The sequence below is a fragment of the Rhinatrema bivittatum genome, chromosome 3 (genome assembly GCF_901001135.1).
Source record: "Rhinatrema bivittatum chromosome 3, aRhiBiv1.1, whole genome shotgun sequence".
NCBI classification, from domain to species: Eukaryota; Metazoa; Chordata; class Amphibia; order Gymnophiona; family Rhinatrematidae; genus Rhinatrema; species Rhinatrema bivittatum.
This window is the reverse complement of record NC_042617.1, coordinates 164,465,875-164,486,055: the sequence shown is the minus strand read 5'-3', so window position 1 is coordinate 164,486,055 and position 20,181 is coordinate 164,465,875. Positions and strand designations below refer to the sequence as shown.

Here is a 20,181-nt window from a genome sequence, read left to right as displayed (position 1 = left end):
ATATGAGAGTGAGTTGAGAGATTGTGTGTGTGTGAGAGTGAGTTGAGCGACTATGTTTGGGAGTAAAAGCCTGTATGTTCAGAGAGATACCATGTGAGAGTCTCTGTGTGTGTGTGTGAGAGAGCCAGCATGCAAGAATAAGAGCTTGTGTATATGTGTATATATGTGAAAGAGAGACAACGTGTGAGAATGAGAGCCTGAGTGTGTATGTGTGTGAGAGAGAGACAGCATGTGAGAATGAGAATCTGAGTGTGAGTTTGAGGGAGAAAGGGAAGAAGACAGGTGGCGAGAGAAGAAACAGAGAAAAAGAGACCCTGTAAAAAGAATTGGAAAAAGGCCAAGAAAGGGAACATGGAAACAAAAGCTTGTGATTAGAAAACTGGATCAGACAGCAAAGATTAAAAAAAAATGAATTTTTAGTGGTTGGCATATGTCATCTTTGGGAATGTGCAAGAGTAGCACTTTCTCTATGCTGATCTCATGATGTACGGGATCAGCATGGAGGAACTGGAAGCCATGCAAATTTTAAATACCACAGGGCCTGAACAAAGGAGGAAGCAGAACAGGCATCCATGCCAATAGCAGTGATTGGGGTCTCTCCAATAGCCATGCAGCAGCAGTGACAGTGGCAGCAGAGGAACGAGAGAGGCTACGAGGTTGCTAGCAAAAGAAAGAGAGGGGTCTTCCTTCAGTGTGTATATGTGTAGGAATGGGAGTTTGCCTGGGGAGGTGGGAAATGAATAGGTGCCTGCCTGAGAGTGTGTCTATATGTGAATGAATGAGTGCCTTCCTGGGGTTTCTCTGTTTGAGAATGGGTGCCTGCCTGGATGAGTGTGTGTGTGTGTGTGTGTGTGTGTGTGTGTGAGAATGAATTTGTGCCTGCCTCGGGGATCTGTGTGTGTGTGAGAATGAATGTGGGCATGCCTTGGGGGTGGGGGGAGCAGTGTAAGAACGAATGGGTGCCTACCTGGAGGTTTGTGTTGTGTGTGTGTGTGAGAATGACCGGGAGTTTGCCTGTGTGTGTGTGCGTGCGCATATGTGAGGGAGCCAGTCAGTGTGAGAGCATGTGTATGAGAGAATTCGGGGAGTAAGAGTTTGTGTGGGGGGGAGGGGAGGATAAAGAGGGTCTTAGAGCTTGAGAATGTGTCTGTGAAAGAGAGAGGCTTGGGTGTGTATTAGAGCATGTATGTGTGTGTATGTGTGAGAGAGAATGGACATGCGAGAATGTGTGAGTGAGAGAGGATAAAGTTTGCGCACCCCCCTAATCCTCAATAATCTCAGGGTGATTGGAAATCAAGAGTTCCCAGGTTTGGAGAGCAGGGGTTATTTTTTTTATCCTTATTAGTTTTAATTATTGGGTGTTATTTGATATGTGTGCTGTTCTGAAATATTTTATTGATGATTGGGACATTTTTTAAAAATGTATGATTTTAATTAATGGAAGTTATTCTATTTGTTAGTAGTTGTAAAATATCCTTTTATTCGAATGATTTTACTATTATAATTGATGCTGTTTGTTTCTTGATTTTATTTATTTTATGAGGAATGGTGGTTCTATTTCCATTTTTACACCCAGAGTCTGGCTTCTTGGGGTTTCCATTCCAGTTTTTGTCTGCTTATTACTGGTTCTAATTTGTGATCCTTTATTCTGTATTTGGTGAGGGTATGTCTCTGTTTTGTGCGATGAGAGATTCTGCTAGCTTGCAGTGTGTGGTAGGGATCTATAGCAGTCAGGTTTGTTTTGTTTCCTCAGTATTCTGGGACCCAGTGTAATAATTACCTGTGCTTTTTCACAGGTAGTGTTCTTGTTGTTTGAGCCCTTGCTGTCCCTACTGTTACGTTATGATAGGTTTGCAGTATACATTTTGAGCATCTTTTTTGCAGGGTTCGTATTAGTTCACAACATGTCTGGCAGTGGAAGGTGTTTGTGCTGCTATTACTGTGAGGTGACACCAGAATTTGAAAATATTTTTTTGTATGATGAGCTGTAAAGGAAACATTCAAGCTCCAGTGTTGGGGGAATTTCTGTGGATGGGCAATGGTTTACAGAAATGAAGGTGCAGGATTTATATTGACATTCTTTTCCTTCTTGTATACATTCCAGACTGCACACTCAGCCATATAGAATTAGTTGAATGAGGCTATCAAATAATTTTAACAGTAGCTTTACTAGAAGTGTGAAACTAGCCAGCTTTTTAAAATTACGCAGACCCTTTGGACTTTCTTATTAAGACATTTTTTTATAGCCAATTTTAAAGCAGGGGGCCGTGCTATGGAGGTGGGTGTGATAAGAGGAAATGTTATTTTGACTCCCCTCCCCCAAATTATTCTGTCTAAATATGTCGCTGAATTTCTGTGCCTTAAGCATTAGTACAAGAAGGATGGGAGGGTGGGTGGTGGTGGTGCTGAAGAAGCACACAAATGCATTGGCCCTCGGGTGCTGGAGACCTTTAGTACGTCACTGTCTGTTAATTGGTTCTGTATGCTTCCAAGGATAGGTGAAATTTATGTTAATGTCTCTCTGCTGGTATCAGGCAGAGCAGCTTTAAGACTGTTGGCTTGTCCTATTTTTTTTTACTTCACAATAAAAACCCCAAAGGGGAAGTCCAAGTATGATGTGAAATAATTCTGTTAATGCCACTTTGAATTCCAGAAACTACTCCTGGAGGTAACAGGTTGGCTTTTTTTTTTTGTAACAGGAAACCCACACTGGAACCATTAAACAAATAAGAATCATAGTTCCCCGTTCTCTTCTGAATTTTAACAAGGTCCTTACCACCAGAGGACTCACATATAATACATACAAAAGACCCTAATTTAGGGAGAAAGTGTCTGAGGCTAATTTGCCAAGTAACCGTCTCCTGGACTAGAAATTAGGAACCTTTCATGTTCAGAGAAATTGAAAACAGATCTACCATGGGTGTTCCCCACTCAGAATATCTGAATTGATATCCCCTGTCCAGGGGCCATTCATGTGGTTCCAGGACTCAACTTAGTTTGTTCACTAGAATATTGTCTTTGCTGCCACTTAGGCAGCTCTCAGAGTAATTTAAGAACATAAGAAATTGCCATGCTGGGTCAGACCAAGTGTTCATCAAGCCCAGCATCCTGTTTCCAACAGAGGCCAAACCAGGCCACAAGAACCTGACAAGTACCCAAACTCTAAGAAGATCCCATGCTACTGATGCCAGCAATAGCAGAGGCCATTTCCTAAGGCAGCTTGATTAATAGCAATAAATGGACTTATCCAAGAACTTATCCAAGCCTTTTTTAAACCCAGCTACATTAACTGCACTAACCACATCCTCTGGCAACAAATTCCAGAGCTTAATTGTGTATTGAGTGAAAAATAATTTTCTCTAATTAGTCTTAAATGTGCTACTTGCTAACTGCATGGAGTGCCCCCTAGTCTTTCTATTATCCGAAAGAGTAAATAACCGATTCATATTTGCCCGTTCTATACCTCTCATGATTTTAAAGACCTCTATCATATCTCCCTTCAGCGGTCTCTTCTCCAAGCTGAACAGCCCTAACCTCTTCAGCTTTTCCTCATAGGGGAGCTATTCCATCTCCTTTATTATTTTGGTAGCCCTTCTCTGTACCTTCTCCATTGCAACTATATCTTTTTTGAGATGCGGTGACCAGAATCGTACACAGTATTCAAGGTGCGGTCTCACCATAGAGCGATATAGAGGCATTGACATTTTCCGTTTTATTAACCATTCCCTTCCTAATAATTCCTAACATTCTGTTTGCCATTTTGACTGCTGCAGCACACTCAGCCGACGATTTAAATATATTATCCACTGTGATGCCTAGATCTTTTTCAAGGTGGTAGCTCCTAATATAGAACCTAACATCGTGTAAATAAAGCAAGGGTTATTTTTCCCTATGTGCAACACCTTGCACTTGTCCACATTAAATTTCATCTGCCATTTGGATGTCCAATCTTCCAGTCTCGCAACGTCCTCCGGCAATGTATCACAATATGCTTGTGATTTAACTACTCTGAATAATTTTGTATCATCTGCAAATTTAATAACCTCACTCGTCATATTCCTTTCCAGATTATTTATAAATATATTGAAAAGCACCAATCCAAGTACAGATCTCTAAGACACTCCACTATTTACACTTTTCCACTGAGAAAATTGACCATTTCATCCTACTCTCTGTTTCCTGTCTTTTAGCCAGTTTGTAATCCACAAAAGGACATTGCCTCCTATCCATTCCCTTTTTAGTTTTCTTAGAAGCCTCTCATGAGGCTGTCAAAAGCCTGAAAATCCAAATACCCTACATCTACCGGTTCACCTTTACCCACATGTTTATTAACCCTTTCAAAAAAATGAAGCAGATTTGGGAGGCAAGACTTCCCTTGTGTAAATCCTTGTTAACTGTGCTCCATTAAACCATGTCTTTCTATATGCTCTATGATTTTGATCTTTAGAATAATTTCTATTTTTCCCGGTACTGAAGTCAGGCTCACTGGTCTATAGTTTCCCGGATCACCCCAGGAGCCTTTTCCTGTAGAATAGCCCAAAACCATATTTTACAGATTCCAGAAACAGAAGCTAGGATCCTGTTCCTCCCTGCTTGAATACATAAAACATGGTCACTTGGTTATTGTTGTAAACTGTGAGGTTTGGGTGGACCCTTGGACACTGTGGCAGCTGACCACACCCACGGGGGGAAGTCCCGTGAGGGGCCACAGGTTAGGCTTAGCTCAGGACACACAAACACAGAGTTTGATCTTTTATTAGACTGTGTAAGGAAGCCACCAGAGGTGGCAGTAGTGAGCAGCTGGAATAGCCCGGCAGGGCTGGTATCCCTCAGGCGCTGGAACAGCGACTCCTCCGGTAGCAGTGCTGTAGTGGAAAGAACTGAGAGAATGAGTACAGTGAAGAATATACAAGACCCCAGTATGGAGATCCCCAGGGTAGGGAGAGCAGACCCTCGAGGAGCAAGTATCTGAACCCTGAGAGCTGGGAGGCTTGCAGATGATGTACTCATGCAGTGGTTCCACGGAGATAGCACTGGGGCTGGAACGGAGGCAGGCCCTCGAGGAGCGAGTGCCTGGTTCCAGGGAACAGCTCTGAGGTGAAGATGGTAGTACTCACTGATGTTGAAGATTAGTGAATCTTTCCAGGCAGAAGAGAAGGTAGGAGTAGGCAGCGAGTCAGGGAACATGGGCCCTCGAGGAGCCAGTACCGGTTTCCTGATAGCGACCTGGAAAGCAAGTGAGGCCCCCGAGGAGTGGGTACCCCATTAGCGTTAGAGAGTCCAATAGAGATTGGAGAGGCAGAGTAGCTGGGTAAGGAGAGCGAATCCCATCCATAAGATTCCTGTAGAATTACCCCCCTTGCTAACTCAAAGGCTAGCAAACATTGTAGACTTTAAATATCCGGGCATCATGATGTCATCACGGGGGGACGCCCCAGAGATTCACGACAAGTAGGAAATAAGAAGAACGGCTGCACGGCACGCGTGCTCTATGGTACAAACGGAGCATGGCGGGAAGTAGTGCCCAAGCCGGTCTGGGAACACCGGAGAGGACAGCAAGCAGACGCTGTGGCAGCCAAGCGTCCATCCGCAGCATGAGGAGCAAACAAAGAGAGGTAGGTGGAGTAAAACCGTCGGAAAGGGACGGTTGCAACAGTTATCTGTCTGAATTAGAATAATTTTGTTGGCCAGCCAATCTATGAAAGCTAGAATGTTCCCGATTGCTTGTAGCTCTAGGAGATTTATGTGGTAATGCTTCTTCTGAGCAGACCAAGGCCCTGGGTATAAAGCCCATCTATTTGTATTCCCCAGCTCAGGTTGGATGCATCCATTTTTATAATAATTTAAGAAGTTGGAATTTAGAAAGACAGTCACCCGACAAATTTCCCATTTCTACCCACTAAGATGAGTCCCTGAGCTGATGAGTGATTTGGACGCTGTCTTGAAAATCTTTTGAGGCCTACATCTACTGAGATCCTAGGGTCCATTGGGATTGTTTCACTTAGCAGTAAGCCAAGGATGTGACATGTGCTGTTGATGTCATAAGACCCAATATCCTCAACATGTCCCATGATAATGTCTGCTGACTCTTTTATTCCTTCCATTATAGACACCAAATTGGTTATTCTCTCTTATGGAAGGAAGGCTTTTGCAGAGCTCTTATGAACTGCAACTGAAATCATGGGCTGAACTGGGATTTTGGGTAGTTGATAACAAACTAACACCAACATCCTGATGGTTTTGATAATTGATTATGTGGCATCTCCTTGAAATGTGCTCTTGATCAACCAATTGTCCTAATAAGGAAACAGATGCACTTCCAATTTGCAATTTTGCAAAGCCATTACCACTAAGCTTTTGGTGAGTACGCCTGATGCTGACACTAGGTCAAACCACCATATAATCTTGAAGGTGGTGTTTTCTTATAACAAATCTGAAATATTTCTATGACTTGGAAATATCCCTATATAGGTGCAGGCATCCTTTAAATCTAGGGAACATAACCAGTCTTCTTTTTTCTAGGAAAGGAAATAAAGTACTCAGGGAAACCATCTTGAACTTTAACCTTTATTAGAAACGACCTCAGCTAGTTCCTGACTTGCCTGTCTGTCTGCCGCCTGCCTCAAGATCTCGGCCTGCTCCAGACCTGCTCACCTGACTGCCGCCTGCCTCAAGACCCCTGCTTGCCTCTGACTTCGTCTGACCTCCGGTATCTGACCCTTGCTTCATTGACCACTCCTCGGACTGACTTATGGACATTGACCTTGTCTCCAGATTTTGGCTCTGTTCCTCACCTTGTCATCACCAACTCTGTTCTGGTTCTCCCTAATCCAGCTCAAATCCGACCGCGCTCCTTCTGTGTCTGTGGGCATACTGGACTTCCATTCTCCCAGGAGACCCTGCGAGGGCCAGCCAAGTCCAAGTGGCCCGGGTCCCTACAGGTTCCTCCCGGGGGGACCTTGGCCTTCCAGTGGTGAAGCTCTTCCTAGCCTCTGTCTCCTCCAGTGCTCCGCCCCCTGGGGGCAGTTACCTCTTGTTCCCTTTCAGGAGCCATTCCATCCCTGCCCCAGGACAAGGGTCCACCCCCGAGTGCAACAGAAACTTGTTCAAGATCTTTAAGTCTTGGAAGGTACAGCATCCTTCTGCCTTCTTTGGAATCAGAAAATGATTAGGATAACATCCCTGCCTTCTTTCCCAGTGTGGAATGAGCTCAACTGCCTTGGGCTTCAAAGAGGGAGGAGAGTGCCTTTAAATCAGTTTCTGATGCTAACTGACTAGGAGCCTTTCAATGGGCAATCTGACAGACTTTCCAACAGATGGAATTTTTATCCATTCCAGAATATGCTGAGAACCCAGCTATCTGAAGTTCATCCTAAGACTCTGAGTGATGTATACGTGTCACAAAACATAATACATATATTTTGTAATTAAAATAAAAAAACAAGCAGAACATGATAACACCAGAATAGCATTAAATTGAATACAATAAAATAAAAAAATCAGACTATGAAAGAAAACTAATCACAAACAGAATAACATCCCAATTAAAAAAAACAAACATAAAAACTATCATGCAAAGGCTAGGATAAACAACCATGGCCTGCATAGTTTCCTAAACTGAATTACATTTAGTTCCAGTGGTAAAAAATTCCAAAGTTTTGAACCACTGCAAGAGAAGGATTTTCAATTTAGCTGGTTCCTCTAATAATAACTGAGCAGAAGAACATAATTGTCTATTTGGACAATAAAACTCAGGATTGCAAATAAACCTGAGTCAACTCATGCAGCAACTTAAAGACCAAAAGAAGCAGTTTAAACTTAATTTGATACACAACAGAAAGCCAGTGTAAAGACTAGAAAGCGGGAGTAATATGGTTATAGCTACAGCCCTTGGTTTCCTATGGCAGATTTTTCAAGATTCTGCTGTAAAACTTAGCAAATTCTATGGGAGATAATTACAATTCTGCAGCAATTCTGTGGCAAATTTGCATAATTTTGCATAAAGATTCACATCTCTCATTATACAAAAAAGTCAAGAGGCAACAAGAGAGAGGCACCTGCAATGGAAACAGGATGCTTTTAACAAAAAGTCACACTGAAAGAAAGAGAAAAAATTGTGATTCTCTTTATGCAGCCAAGAACCAACCAATGACTCCGTGGAAAAAAATGGAACTGAGAGGGGCCTCGTGTGCTCACTACTGACCCAGGAACTCCCACACTTAGTCAGTGGAGCAATTTTAAAGTGTAGAGCTTGAGCAAAGATCCAACCTGGACTCCAGCTGATGTCACCCCATGCGTGAGGTCTCTCGTATCATGCTTGTCTTTGGAGGATGGTATGTACACTAAGTTCTATTACATTACTGAATTCTTCAGCTTTTATGAAGACATGATTTTGGTCAGTTATCATTAAGGCCAGTTTTCAAAGGCATTTAGCTGGATAACCTGTGAGTTATCCAGTTAAATGTCGACTTCTGAATATCTCCGGCATTTATTTGGCTAAAATTTAGCTGGATAAAGTCGGGGTGTTTCGGGGGCATTATAGGGCAAAGCTGATATAGCCGAACAACTTATTCGGCGAACTCCAATACTTGGAGTCAGCCAAATAATTTATTCAGCTCTGTTTAGAAGTGAGCCCCTGGAGGTTTAAAGTTATCCAGGAATGTGTTCCTGGAGAACTCTAACTTAATCCGCGATATTCAAAAAATAGCATGGGTTAAGCAGAGACTGCCTGAGTGGGCCTCATGGCCTGATCTCCCTCCCAGTGAAAACTATGCTGATCCTGCTGGGTGATCTCTGATCCCCCCGAACATATGTATAAAATGTTGCAGGGCTTTAGACCCCAAAAGTTTCATTCCCCCTTCCCCCCAACGTCCAAACAGTAAGTCAGGGAAGGAATGCAGCAAAATGCCATCGTCTCTCTCCCCCATACTACTGTTAAGACCTTCCTGGCCTTCCCTACTCCACCCGCAACCTCCCCAAACATCTTAAGCCAACTGTAAGCTCAGAGCTAGTATCCATCTCCCAGTGCGTGCAGGCTTGCTCTGATAACAACGTTGGCTGCGTAAGCTAACAGTGTTGCTGTCAAAGCAATACTCTGGCAGCAAGACAGGTAGCTTATGCAAGCAGCATTACAGTCAGCATAATCTGAATGCACTGGGAGCCAGATTTTACCTGGCTAAATAGAAAAATAAAGTAATTTTTCTAACTTTAGTCAGTTAAAGTTACTCAGTTCTGATTGGTCCCGACTCTGACAGTTGTTAGTGGATGGACTAATCTTTCACTTGAAGTGAATAAATTAATACTAATATGCCGGGAGATGTCAACTCTACGACACTTAGTATTCAATCTACAGGGGGGGGGGGGGAGGGGGGGCACTTTTGGGGGTTTAGGGGGTGGAAGCTGGAAATTTGGCTAACACCTTTTTCTAATGTAGGAGAACGTTGGTGGTGGTGGAGGTGGGTGGGGGTAGATAGTCACTTGTTCTGCATACTAGTTTTATTTTATTTTTTTTTACTTAACCAGCTGTATTCAGCATGTAGCCAGTTAAGTATAAGTTATCTGGGTAAACTTGCCTGGATAAGGTTAACCAAGCATATTCAGCGGTATGACTACAGTTATCCGGATAACTTTGCCACTCACCAGCTTACTGAATATAGATCTCAGCTGTTTTTTTGTCTCCAATTATGATGCTACATTAATTTTGAGAAATGCATATTTTAAAGCTAATATTGTAGTCTCTTATTTTAAGCTGGTACATCATTTCAGATAAATATTTACTTAAAACAAGATTCTGAACCTATTAAGTAGTTATTTTTGCAGATGAAAATGACTAGAGAGCTAACCACAAACAGAGAATCATGGCTCATTTTCATAGCTTAGATACTCAGAAACAGGGATAATAACTTGACCCAAGTCCCCTCAACACACAACAAAACCTACGGCTAAGTCTTCTATGAGTTTGTCTTCAAAGTAGTGCTCTTCTGTTTCAATCCAAGATTTGTCATAACCTTGCAGGAACAAGTTGACTGCACGATGCCTGTAAAAATAAGTCAAGCAAGATTTAAAAGCAAAACTAAGTCTGAAGTTACCCAACAAATATTAGGCTTTATCCAGTGTAACTATTTATTATGAGTACTGTAACATGTGGTTTAATTTTACCTCAATATGCAGCTCTGTACTAACTAAACTGTATTAAAACAATATGCCCGATATTGAAAGCACATTCAATGCTTTATAAACAGATAAGTAGGACTTATCTGGCTATCTTTCAGTCCAGCTATCTTTTAGCTAGCCAATTTGGGGATGGGCAGTGGGCGGATCTGAGCGGCACTACTTATCCAGTTAACTTAGCCAGTTAAGTTAATCGGATAAGTTAGATGAGCCATAGAGCTGATCTAAGTTAGCCAGAGAGTTGATCTAACATAGCCAGATTTAACTTATCTGGCTAAGTAGTGCCTTGACCGTGGATATTCAGCAGGATAGCCTTGTCATATCTGGCTAAGGGGGTCATTTTCTATCGGTATCGCACGCGAAAAGGGACTTTTCGCGTGCGATAGTTTGATAGGGGCAGAGTTGGGACCGGAAGCGGAGGATTCAGGGCGGCATTGGGGCAGATGCGGCGGTAATGTCGCTGGCGGCAATAAGGTAAGACCCGTTATCGCCGCCAGTAGCGCGCCCAATAGCACCACTTTTCACCATGGTGCTATTGGGTTCGAAAGCCGGCAGCGATCACACCACAGTGGTGTGATCGCTGCCGGCTTTTGCAGGCCCACCCCCCCACTTCATCCCCTCACCCCCAGTTACTGCGGGATTCACAAAGCTGTGCTCAGATAGAAAATCCAGGCCTAAGTTACTTACCTGACCAGTGCTGAATATTGGGCCCCATGAGTCTTAAAATATGATTTAATACCATATATGCAAAGCAAACAAATGCAAAATGTATGCATGCTCAAAGGAACACATTCAATGAGCAGTGCACAAAGGGGTAGATTTTCAAAGGTTACGCGAGTAAGATACGCGTGTAACCCCCGAAAACCTACCCCTGCGCATGCCGAGCCTATTTTGCATAGGCTCGGCAATGCGCGCAAGCCCCGGGATGCACGTATGTCCCGGGCCTTTTGAAAATGGGCGGTCCGGGGGCAGGTCCAGGGGCATGGCGGCAGTTCAGGGGTGGGTCCGGGGCGTGGCCGGGGTGGGGTCGAGTGCTCCGGCAGAGCGGCCTGTGCTGGGGGATGGCTGCTGGCAGGCATAACGTCTGCAACAAAGGTAGGGGGGGGGGGGGATTTAGTTAGGGCTGGGGGGTGGGTTAGGTAGGGGAAGGGAGGGGAAGGTGGGAGGGAGCCGAAAAAAAGTTCCCTCCGAGGCCGCTCCGATTTCGGAGCAGCCTTGGAGGGAATGGGGAAAGCCATCGGGCCTCCCCTAGGGCTCAGCGCGCGTAAGGTACACAAGTGTGCACCCCCTTGCATGCACAAAAATCTATGCGCTCGCCTAAGTTTTAAAATCTGGCCCAAAGTGAAAAGGCCAGTTAGACCAAGGGAATCCATCCCTCTCCTTCTGATTTCCTCTCCCAAAGTGAAGAGGGCATCTGATTTTCCTCTTTTTCTGATCCCCCTAAGCGTCCATTACCTGCCTCTCCCCAAATTGGTCAACCAATCTCCCACCCATTCACTTCATTCCAAACTGAAGAGTCTGTCTAAGTTCCCTACCCTTCTTCTGATCCCCCACAAAGGCTACATATATGTACTGCCCCCAGTCACCCTTGGACCAACCAGCAGGAGAGTTTCTTACCTCCTGCTAGCTCCGCCTCCATCTTAGTAATGTCATTGTTCTGCATTGCATCACACCTTCTGCCAGTCGGCACCCGGGTTCCATATTCAAAAGATTTATGCAGGATAGAATCATCTTTTAGCCACATTAATCTGGCCCTTTTGATATATCCCCTCTTTGTCCATACAAAATTTTCATGCAGACAAAGCTACCTGGACAAAAAGGGGCTGGGCTGGAGGTAAGGTGAGGGCGAGCTAACATATTTAGTTGGATAGCACCAATCTGTACAAAAATGGCATCAATCAGGTGCTTGGCATGATTTACTATAGGTCTGTAGAGCGGTGACATGATCTGGTAGGGAAGGAGTTATAAACATGCTGCACTCCAGCCGCAAGGTTGAAGGAGCAGCATCAGTTACAGGAGAGGCAGTTTGGCTTGGTGCCAGGTGCAGTGGGGAGCTCTGATGTGAGCTGGGGTCAGGAGTTACAGAGATGGCAGTATTTCCTGCAGTTAGTGGAAGATACATTGCAGCATGATCTGAAGAGACAACAGAAACAGGGCAGGAGCTGAATGCTGCAGACTCAGGAGAATGGTGCATTATAAAGATGGAGCCACCAGAGGGCACAGGAGAGGCCATCAAGAACCCAAGCACAGGGGACAAACAGAATCTTTGGGGCTAGCTGTGGAACTGACAGAGCTCTCAAGTCAGCCAAAGTGAAGGGATCCCGCGGGGCCTGGTGGTGGAGCTAGAGGAGGGCCCCTTCCTTCTCCACAGTTCTAATAAGCTAGGTTCCATTCAAAGAGAATAGGGTAAACCATGCACCCTGACACTGATCAAATCTAGAGAAGCAGATCTATGGAAGGGAAGGTCCTCTCAGATCCCAAAACTGAGTAGCTGTTGCCTTCCATAAAACTATTTCCTCTAGACATTAATAATGGAAACTGTGTATGCTAAACTGGTCATGGGGAGCCTGGGCCATCACAAAATTACACTAAGCCTGAAAGACAGGATAGACTTGCATATTAGCCAACAGTGCCAAATGATGACAACCATAAAAGGCAAGCCCAGTTCAGGAGGTCGCTTACTGTATCAGCTCATGGATAGCATATGGCACTAATCTGAGAATGTATGCATCCTCCAGTGCAAGTACTTATCTGAGGCCACTGAACTAGACAAGTGTTTTTACAGATGTGTAACAAATTAAGCCAATTTGTCTACGATCTAGAATACTATATACACAGGGAGACTGAATTTTTATGGGAGTTGGGAATATATCTATTAATTAGAATTTTTCAGACGTCTGAGGTCAATATTGAAAAGAGTTTTAAGTTACCTGGACGAACTTTGAGATTTAAATGTCCTTCTCTGACAGCCTATGGAATTTTACCCAAGTAATCTTTTTATACAGATAAAATGTATCTTGATAAAGTGGGAGGGAGGGGGCATGGCCTAAATTCATCCAAGAATCACTGAATATTCAGTGCTATCCAGATAAATCCAGCCAGATAAGTCTGATCGGGAAAACCACTGTTCTAAAGTTTAACTCTGCAGGGTGACTTTAGGCAGAGATAGCCAGCCAGCAGACTTAGCCAGGCAAGTCCTGCTGAGTTTTCCAGGTAACTACCCGCTCGCTGCACTGCTCAGTCTGGACCATCTTACTGTTAGTGAAGAGGACAATTTTCAAAGGGTCCTACCCGGTTAATTAAGGAGTTAGCCGCTTTATGAAAGAGTTTGAAAGTTACCCTTCACAGAGCAGCTAAATGTAGCCACCCAACTGGAGTCATTCCTGATGGCGTAACTTGGTCAGGGCAGAAAAGTACCTGTGAGCATATACAAAAAATGCCTGGGTATTTTCCTTCACCTAATCCCATCCACAGATAGAGCAGGGAAAATTATGAAACCCACCTGTTAGCACATTTTTCATAGGAAACCTCCCACATATTTTGCCGCTAGCTAGGTGGCTTTAGTGAAAATGGTTCCCTTAATGTTCGATAAATTGTTTCCTGTAAATACACTTCTTTCTTCCTGCAATGCCTCCGGGGTTTAACATTGGTCATTAAATGTTAGCCACGCCTGGCCGTATGTCGTAATATGGAACTTGGCATTCTAGTCCATCTTCATCCTGTGTACATTTCAAAATCCCTACCTTGGTAGATTGTACAATGGAGCCATTCTGAAGCAGGCTACTACTGCTCTTTTCCTTTGTTTGGATAGCAGCTTGTGCCACACTGCCTTTTTGGACCTTTGAGGGTGCTCCACCTAGCATACAAATCAAACAGAAACCATCAACACTGCAACCCTTTCTTATCTGGATGCATATAATGTACGGTATTATCCCTTGCATGCATCTACATTTTTATAGTATGTTCATATTTCAATAATCTGTTTTTTTGTTACTAGATTTTCAACTACCCTTAAATATTTTTGAGACAGCATTTTTCTCTTTGTATATCCACCCTTAATTTTTTTCACAATTAACTTTGTTCTAAAGAAAGCTGAAGGCTACTCAGAATGTTACATAGAAGGGTCACTTAGAAAAAAAAACACTCAGCATTTCACTCAGAGGATACATTTTGGCTTCCTAAATTTAGCAGAATTTTCAGCTTAACTTAGGTGCCTACATATTTAGATGAAAATTGGCCTAAATCTGCACTGTCAAATCTTGGCCACCAAATAGGGCCATTGTAAGGGGGTAGGCAAGTCAGGGGTGCCACTGTCGGTGGGGGAGGGGGTGGGGAAGAAAGTGCACACAAAAACAACCCCCAAACCCACCCTGACCCTTTAAATCTCATTATTTAGAATCCCCCACCCTCCCGATCCCCCCCAAAACTTTTCTAAAGTACCTGGTGGTCCAGGAAGGGTCCCAGGAGCGATCTCCCGCTCTCGAGCCGTTGGCTGCCTTTAATCAAAATGGCGCCGATGGCCCTTTGCCCTTACCATGTGACGGGTGCTATCGGTGCCATTGGCCAGCCCCTGTCACATGGTAGGTGCGATGGACAGCCAGCACCATCTTTAAAAATGGCACAGGCCATCCATTGCTCCTACCATGTGACAGGGGCCGGCCAATGGCAGCGATAGCCCCCGTCACATGGTAAGGGCAAAGTTTGCTCATCACAGAAGTCAAACTAACTGGCCTGTACTTCCTAGCCTCCTCCTTACTTCTACTTTTATGAATAGGAACCACATCCTGTCTTTTCCAGTTCTCCAGAGCTACTCCAGATTCTAAAGAAGCATTGAAAAGGTCAGCCAGTGATGCTGCCAGAACATCTCTAAGTTCCCTTAGTACCCTTGGATGTATCCCATCTGGCCCCATCGCCTTAACTACTTTAAATTTAGTTAGTTTCTCATGAACACACTGTTCTGAAAATCAATTGAGGTTTACCTCAGTTCTAATATTTTTTTGTGTTTGTTTTATGTGGGCCTGCTACAGGCCCTTCCACAGTAAACACTATACAGAAATATTTGTTAAGCAATTTTGCTTTTGCCTGTTTTTGTTCCAGCTTAGCTGGCTAAGTAGCACTGTCTGAAAATTCAGCCATGCTGACCACTTAGCCAGTTGTTTAACCAACTAAACAGTTAGCTGGATAAGTGAGAGATGGGGCAGGGCATTCCGGGAAGGAGTTACTTATCTGACGTAACTCAGCTGGATAAGTACCGATTTTCAGCCTTATTTGACTTAGTTAAATAGGGCAGTTATTTGGCTGTCCTATAGTTAGCTAGATAAACTTATCTGGCTAACTGTAAGATAGCTAAGTATATTTAGTAGCGCGACCATGCTGCTGAATAGCTTGGCCAAATTAGCCAAATAAGTTTATCTGGCTAACTTGCTCAGTCAGATAGCCGCTGAATACTGGTCTTCCTATTTTTACATTATTTTTGGAAGGGTTATTACAATGGTTTCTTTTTTCTAAACCATCTCATTTTGATAATTTATTGTTTAAAAATACAATAAACATTATGTGATTTTTTTAATTATAATTAAACAAAAAACATTTCTTATTTCAGCTTTACATTTTAGATATAATGCGCTATGTTCATCTTTCTCTCACACCAAGAACAATTTTCAAAGGAATTTTACTCACAAACCTGCAGCCTGCACTGAAGAACTAAAAACTGTCAGGAAATCAGGATGTGAGAACTTTTTGGCCAAGATTTGCTGTAGCTGAGTAGGAGATGGGGGAGTTGGGCAGCATACCACATATACTGAATAAGGGATTGGTCACACACATTTTTAAACAGAAGGGAGAGAGAAGGGGATTTCAAGATCCTGGCAGAAGAAATTGCTGTGGCTAAAAGATAGAAAGGCATTATTTCACAGGTGATTCACTTGGACCAGACCTGCAACATCTTCGGACATAGGATCACAGATTCTGACCATAGGTATGATCCAGTCTGTGAAGAACTGCCACATCCAAACAAAGCTTTGAGCCTGGACCTAGTGTAGGCCTTGTGAAAGCACTATTTCTAGGACATGAGACTCTGCAGGTTCAAGTTAGGTGGATAATCTTGTTCTGCTCCCATTAACTGGGTGCAGATTTGTTGTTTGTTGTATACACATAAAGTTATTCTGTTCCTGCTTATAAGCTAGTGTGATGTCACAGAAGGATTACAAGCCCCTATAATCCTGTAGTCTTGCTGCGGTTGGCCCTTTATGGTCACATGTTTCCAGCTCCCACGGATTCTGGGCACTTCAGTTAGCAGGTGGGGCTTCTGAGAGAAAAAAGAAAGAAGCAAGCGGCCTCTTAGCTCTCCTACTCCTTAGGAGCACATTTCCTTTTTACCAGATAGACACTAGATATACATGCAATAAAAGCACACAATAGGTGTACTTAAATCTCCACTACAATTCCTACAAAAGCTATTTAAACTCTAGAGTCAGTGCTTTGAACCTGTGATCAATCTCTCCTCTTCCTGCCCCCTCAAGACTGCAACCAGTAAGTTATATGTTTTGATTACCTGTTGGATAAACACTTGGAATTTAGACAAGATGCCTTCATTGGAGATTCATTATCTGGTTTAGCTGACTGATTAGCAGTGCTTGAGTGCTGTGAGATCAGAACAATTCTGCAGATACATCAAGGTGATATTTGCTAATATTTTTAGTACTGTGATGGTTAATGACTGGAAAACAGAACCTTTTCCAGTCAGGTCAGGTGGTCATACAAAACTGCTTTCTTTCATTTCCACTGCTTGTATTATATATACATTCTTCACAGAATAGATCAGATAGCATATGGGAATCAGGACAAGTATAGTACCAGGCAACCAAGGAAGTCATCAAGTGAAGTATTTACTCTTTATGGACAATGTCACCATCTTCTGCAGACTGGGACTTGGTGAGGATATTAGCAAATGTATATGAAGACTTTGGAAAAGCTTCAGTATCAAGAGTGAACTGAAGGAAGTTGGAGACCATGCTGATTGGAGAGTGATAACCAGCTTCTAACTCACTCCATTTCCCCATAAGAGAAAACCTGATCAAGATTCCAACAGTGTGGCTCAGGGTAAATGGAGAAGCCAAGAGGCTGAGAGGAAAGAGGCTCATGACAGTGATCCTGAAGCTGGGACTGTGGAGACTGATAAAACTTTCTGACAGGGAAAGGGTCTTGGTGCTCAAGAATGGGGGTCTCCCTATGCTTCAGTATGTAGCTCAGGTGTCGCCTCCTCCGGCATCAGTGGCCAGAGCCATTACCAGGGTAGTCTCCGCCTTCATCTGGAACTCCAAGATGGATAAAAGCATTTTTGGGTGCTGGAAAGGAAAGAAACTAAGCAGCAGCAATGCAGATGACTAGCCAATGTTAGCTGGACTATACTGGATATTATGCAAACCAGCTACATTTGAAAAGCCCTATTTGGGCCTGACCCACCCCTATTTTGTCTGGCGAAAAATGTGTGCACAGAATTGAAAATGATTAGGAGTGCTGACCCTATGAACTTAATACTAATTACTTTTTGAAAGAGTTCTTTACTCTTTCAAAAAGTACAAAGGTCAGGGGACACATAATTATGTTACTAGGTTATAGATTTAAAACTAATAAGAGAAAATATTTTCTTACTCAATGCATAATTAAGCTCTAGAATTCACTGCCAGAGGATGTGGTAAAAGCTTTTAGTGTAGCTGCATTTAATAAAGATTTGGACAAATTCCTGGGAAAAAAGTCCATTAACCATTATTAAGGTAGAGTTACAGAAATCCACTGCTTATTCTTGGGATAAGTAGCTTGGAATCTATCTCCTACTTGGGATCCTGCCAGGTACTTGTGACCTGAATTGGCCACTGTTGGAAACAAGATACTGGGCTTGATGGACCTTTGGTCTTACCCAGAAAGGCAAGTCTTATGTTCTTATGTACCCTCTTAGCAAAAAACAAATATACAGCATAGCAGGTCATGAATGTGACTAGCCAGACCATATTTAAGAGGAACATTTTCAAAAGCATTCTCACAGAGTTAGGGAAGGGCTTGGACTTATGGACATACACTGGGATTTTCAAAAGTAAGATGGTAACTGATACCAGAGCACAGGCGCACATGTATGCACATATGCCAGCTTGCACCAAAGGTCGCAAGACATTTTATAACATATGTGCGTATAGGCGTACATGGTATAAATAGGCTGAATGTGTGATCATGTGCACACTATTTTATATGGATGTGTGCATGTGTGCGCACATGCCACCTCTACCGCGTAAGTGAAGGAATTTTATAAGGGAAACACGCTGACGCCATTACTAGATTTCTCAGTTCACCCAGATAGGACTTCCAAATCCCCTAGGTATTTAGCTTCCCTTTCCCCTTGTTATCCTCAACCCTTAAAACCCTGCTTAATAGCCTATTTTTTTTTTTGTTTTATTACTTGCACGCTATCCATAGCAGTAGTAAAGTTATGCTACAGGACACAATGGCGCATGCTTGTGCACATAAATACTTAAAATGCACATTTCATATTAAAGTCCTGGAACGCCCATGTCCTTGCCCCAGAACACCCATACTCTTGTCTCACCCAGACTACGCCACACCCTGATTTTGGGTTTTCTCACTTGAACACGTAACAGAGATACGCACGTTCACGGGTGGCTGTTAAAATCCACTCGGCATGCACCGGTTGGACATACTTACGTATCTCCCGGATTTAGCACATGCTGGGCTTTTAAAATTCATCTATATGTGCATACATTTTCCCGCATATTTTCCACATACATAACAACAGGTGTAATTATATATGAGAGCACCTTTAAAAAGTAGGAAGGGTAATTTTCAATAGTGTGCATAATTCAGCACATATACACCTAAGTAGGTGCCCCTAAGTTAGTCCTTTATTTTATAAACTGTGCAGTGAGAGCCACACAGTTTATAAAATACTGGGTATCACCACCCCAAATATAGGGGCAGATTTTAAAAGCCCTGCTCGCGTAAATCCGCCCGGATTTACGCGAGCAGGGCCTTGCGCGCCGGTGCGCCTATGTTCCATAGGCCTACCGGTGCGTGCAGAGCCCCGGGACTCGGTATGTCCCGGGGTTTTTTGAGGGTGGCGTGTCGGGGACGTGTCGGGGGGCGTGTCGGATCGGCGCGGCGTTTTGGGGGCGGGATGCGGCGTTTCGGGGGCGGGCCCGGGGGCGTGGCCGCGCCCTCCGGAACTGCCCCCAGGTCGCGTCTCGGCGCGCAGGGATTTACTTCTCCCTCCGGGAGGCATAAATCCCCCGACAAAGGTAGGGGGGTCTAGATAGGGCCGGGGGGTGGGTTAGATAGAGGAAGGGAGGGGAAGGTGAGGGGAGCGCGAAAGCGAGTTCCCTCCAAGGCTGCTCCGATTTCGGAGCGGCCTTGGAGGGAATGGCGGCAGGCTGCGCGGCTCGGCGCGCGCCGGCTACACGACATCGGCAGCCTTGCGCGCGCCAATCCTGGATTTTAGCTGATACGCGCGGCTACGCGCATATCTACTAAAATCAAGCGTACTTTTGTTTGCGCCTGGTGCACCAACAAAAGTACGCGAAAGCGCACTTTCTTAAAATCTACCCCATACACATGAATGTTTCAGTACACATTCATTTTTTTAATTCAGGGATCCACATAGTTTATAAAAAGGAGTGCAGATATTTTACAGGTTAAATAATTTTAACCTATGTATGTAATACCCCTCAGTTTGTGCACAGAAGCTAGTGTTTTATAAAATTGGCTGACATACAAGTGTATCTTGCTTATGAAATACATGTGTGACCCCGTTTTGGGGTAGCAGCCAGCTACCAACAGGGCCATAAAAGAATTTATATATCTTGGGGTTGGATCTACTCGCACCAACTCTCTGACAAGTCTCTTTTCCCAAGGCATAGGACCTGAGTATCAGGGTGACACTTTAGTTCTTTTCCCTGGGGAAGATATAAATCAGCAACAGTAAGACACCTACATAAATAAATAAAT

General features: G+C 43.7%; 1 protein-coding gene across 1 annotated transcript in view; it reads right to left on the bottom strand.

The window, feature by feature from the left end:
* Positions 1-20,181, bottom strand: part of RYR2 (ryanodine receptor 2) — a 1,771,220-nt gene that overhangs the window by 426,660 nt on the left and 1,324,379 nt on the right. The window contains 2 exon segments of the mRNA XM_029593907.1: positions 9,940-10,036; positions 13,914-14,026. Of these exon segments, the coding sequence (XP_029449767.1) occupies positions 9,940-10,036; positions 13,914-14,026 (210 nt within the window).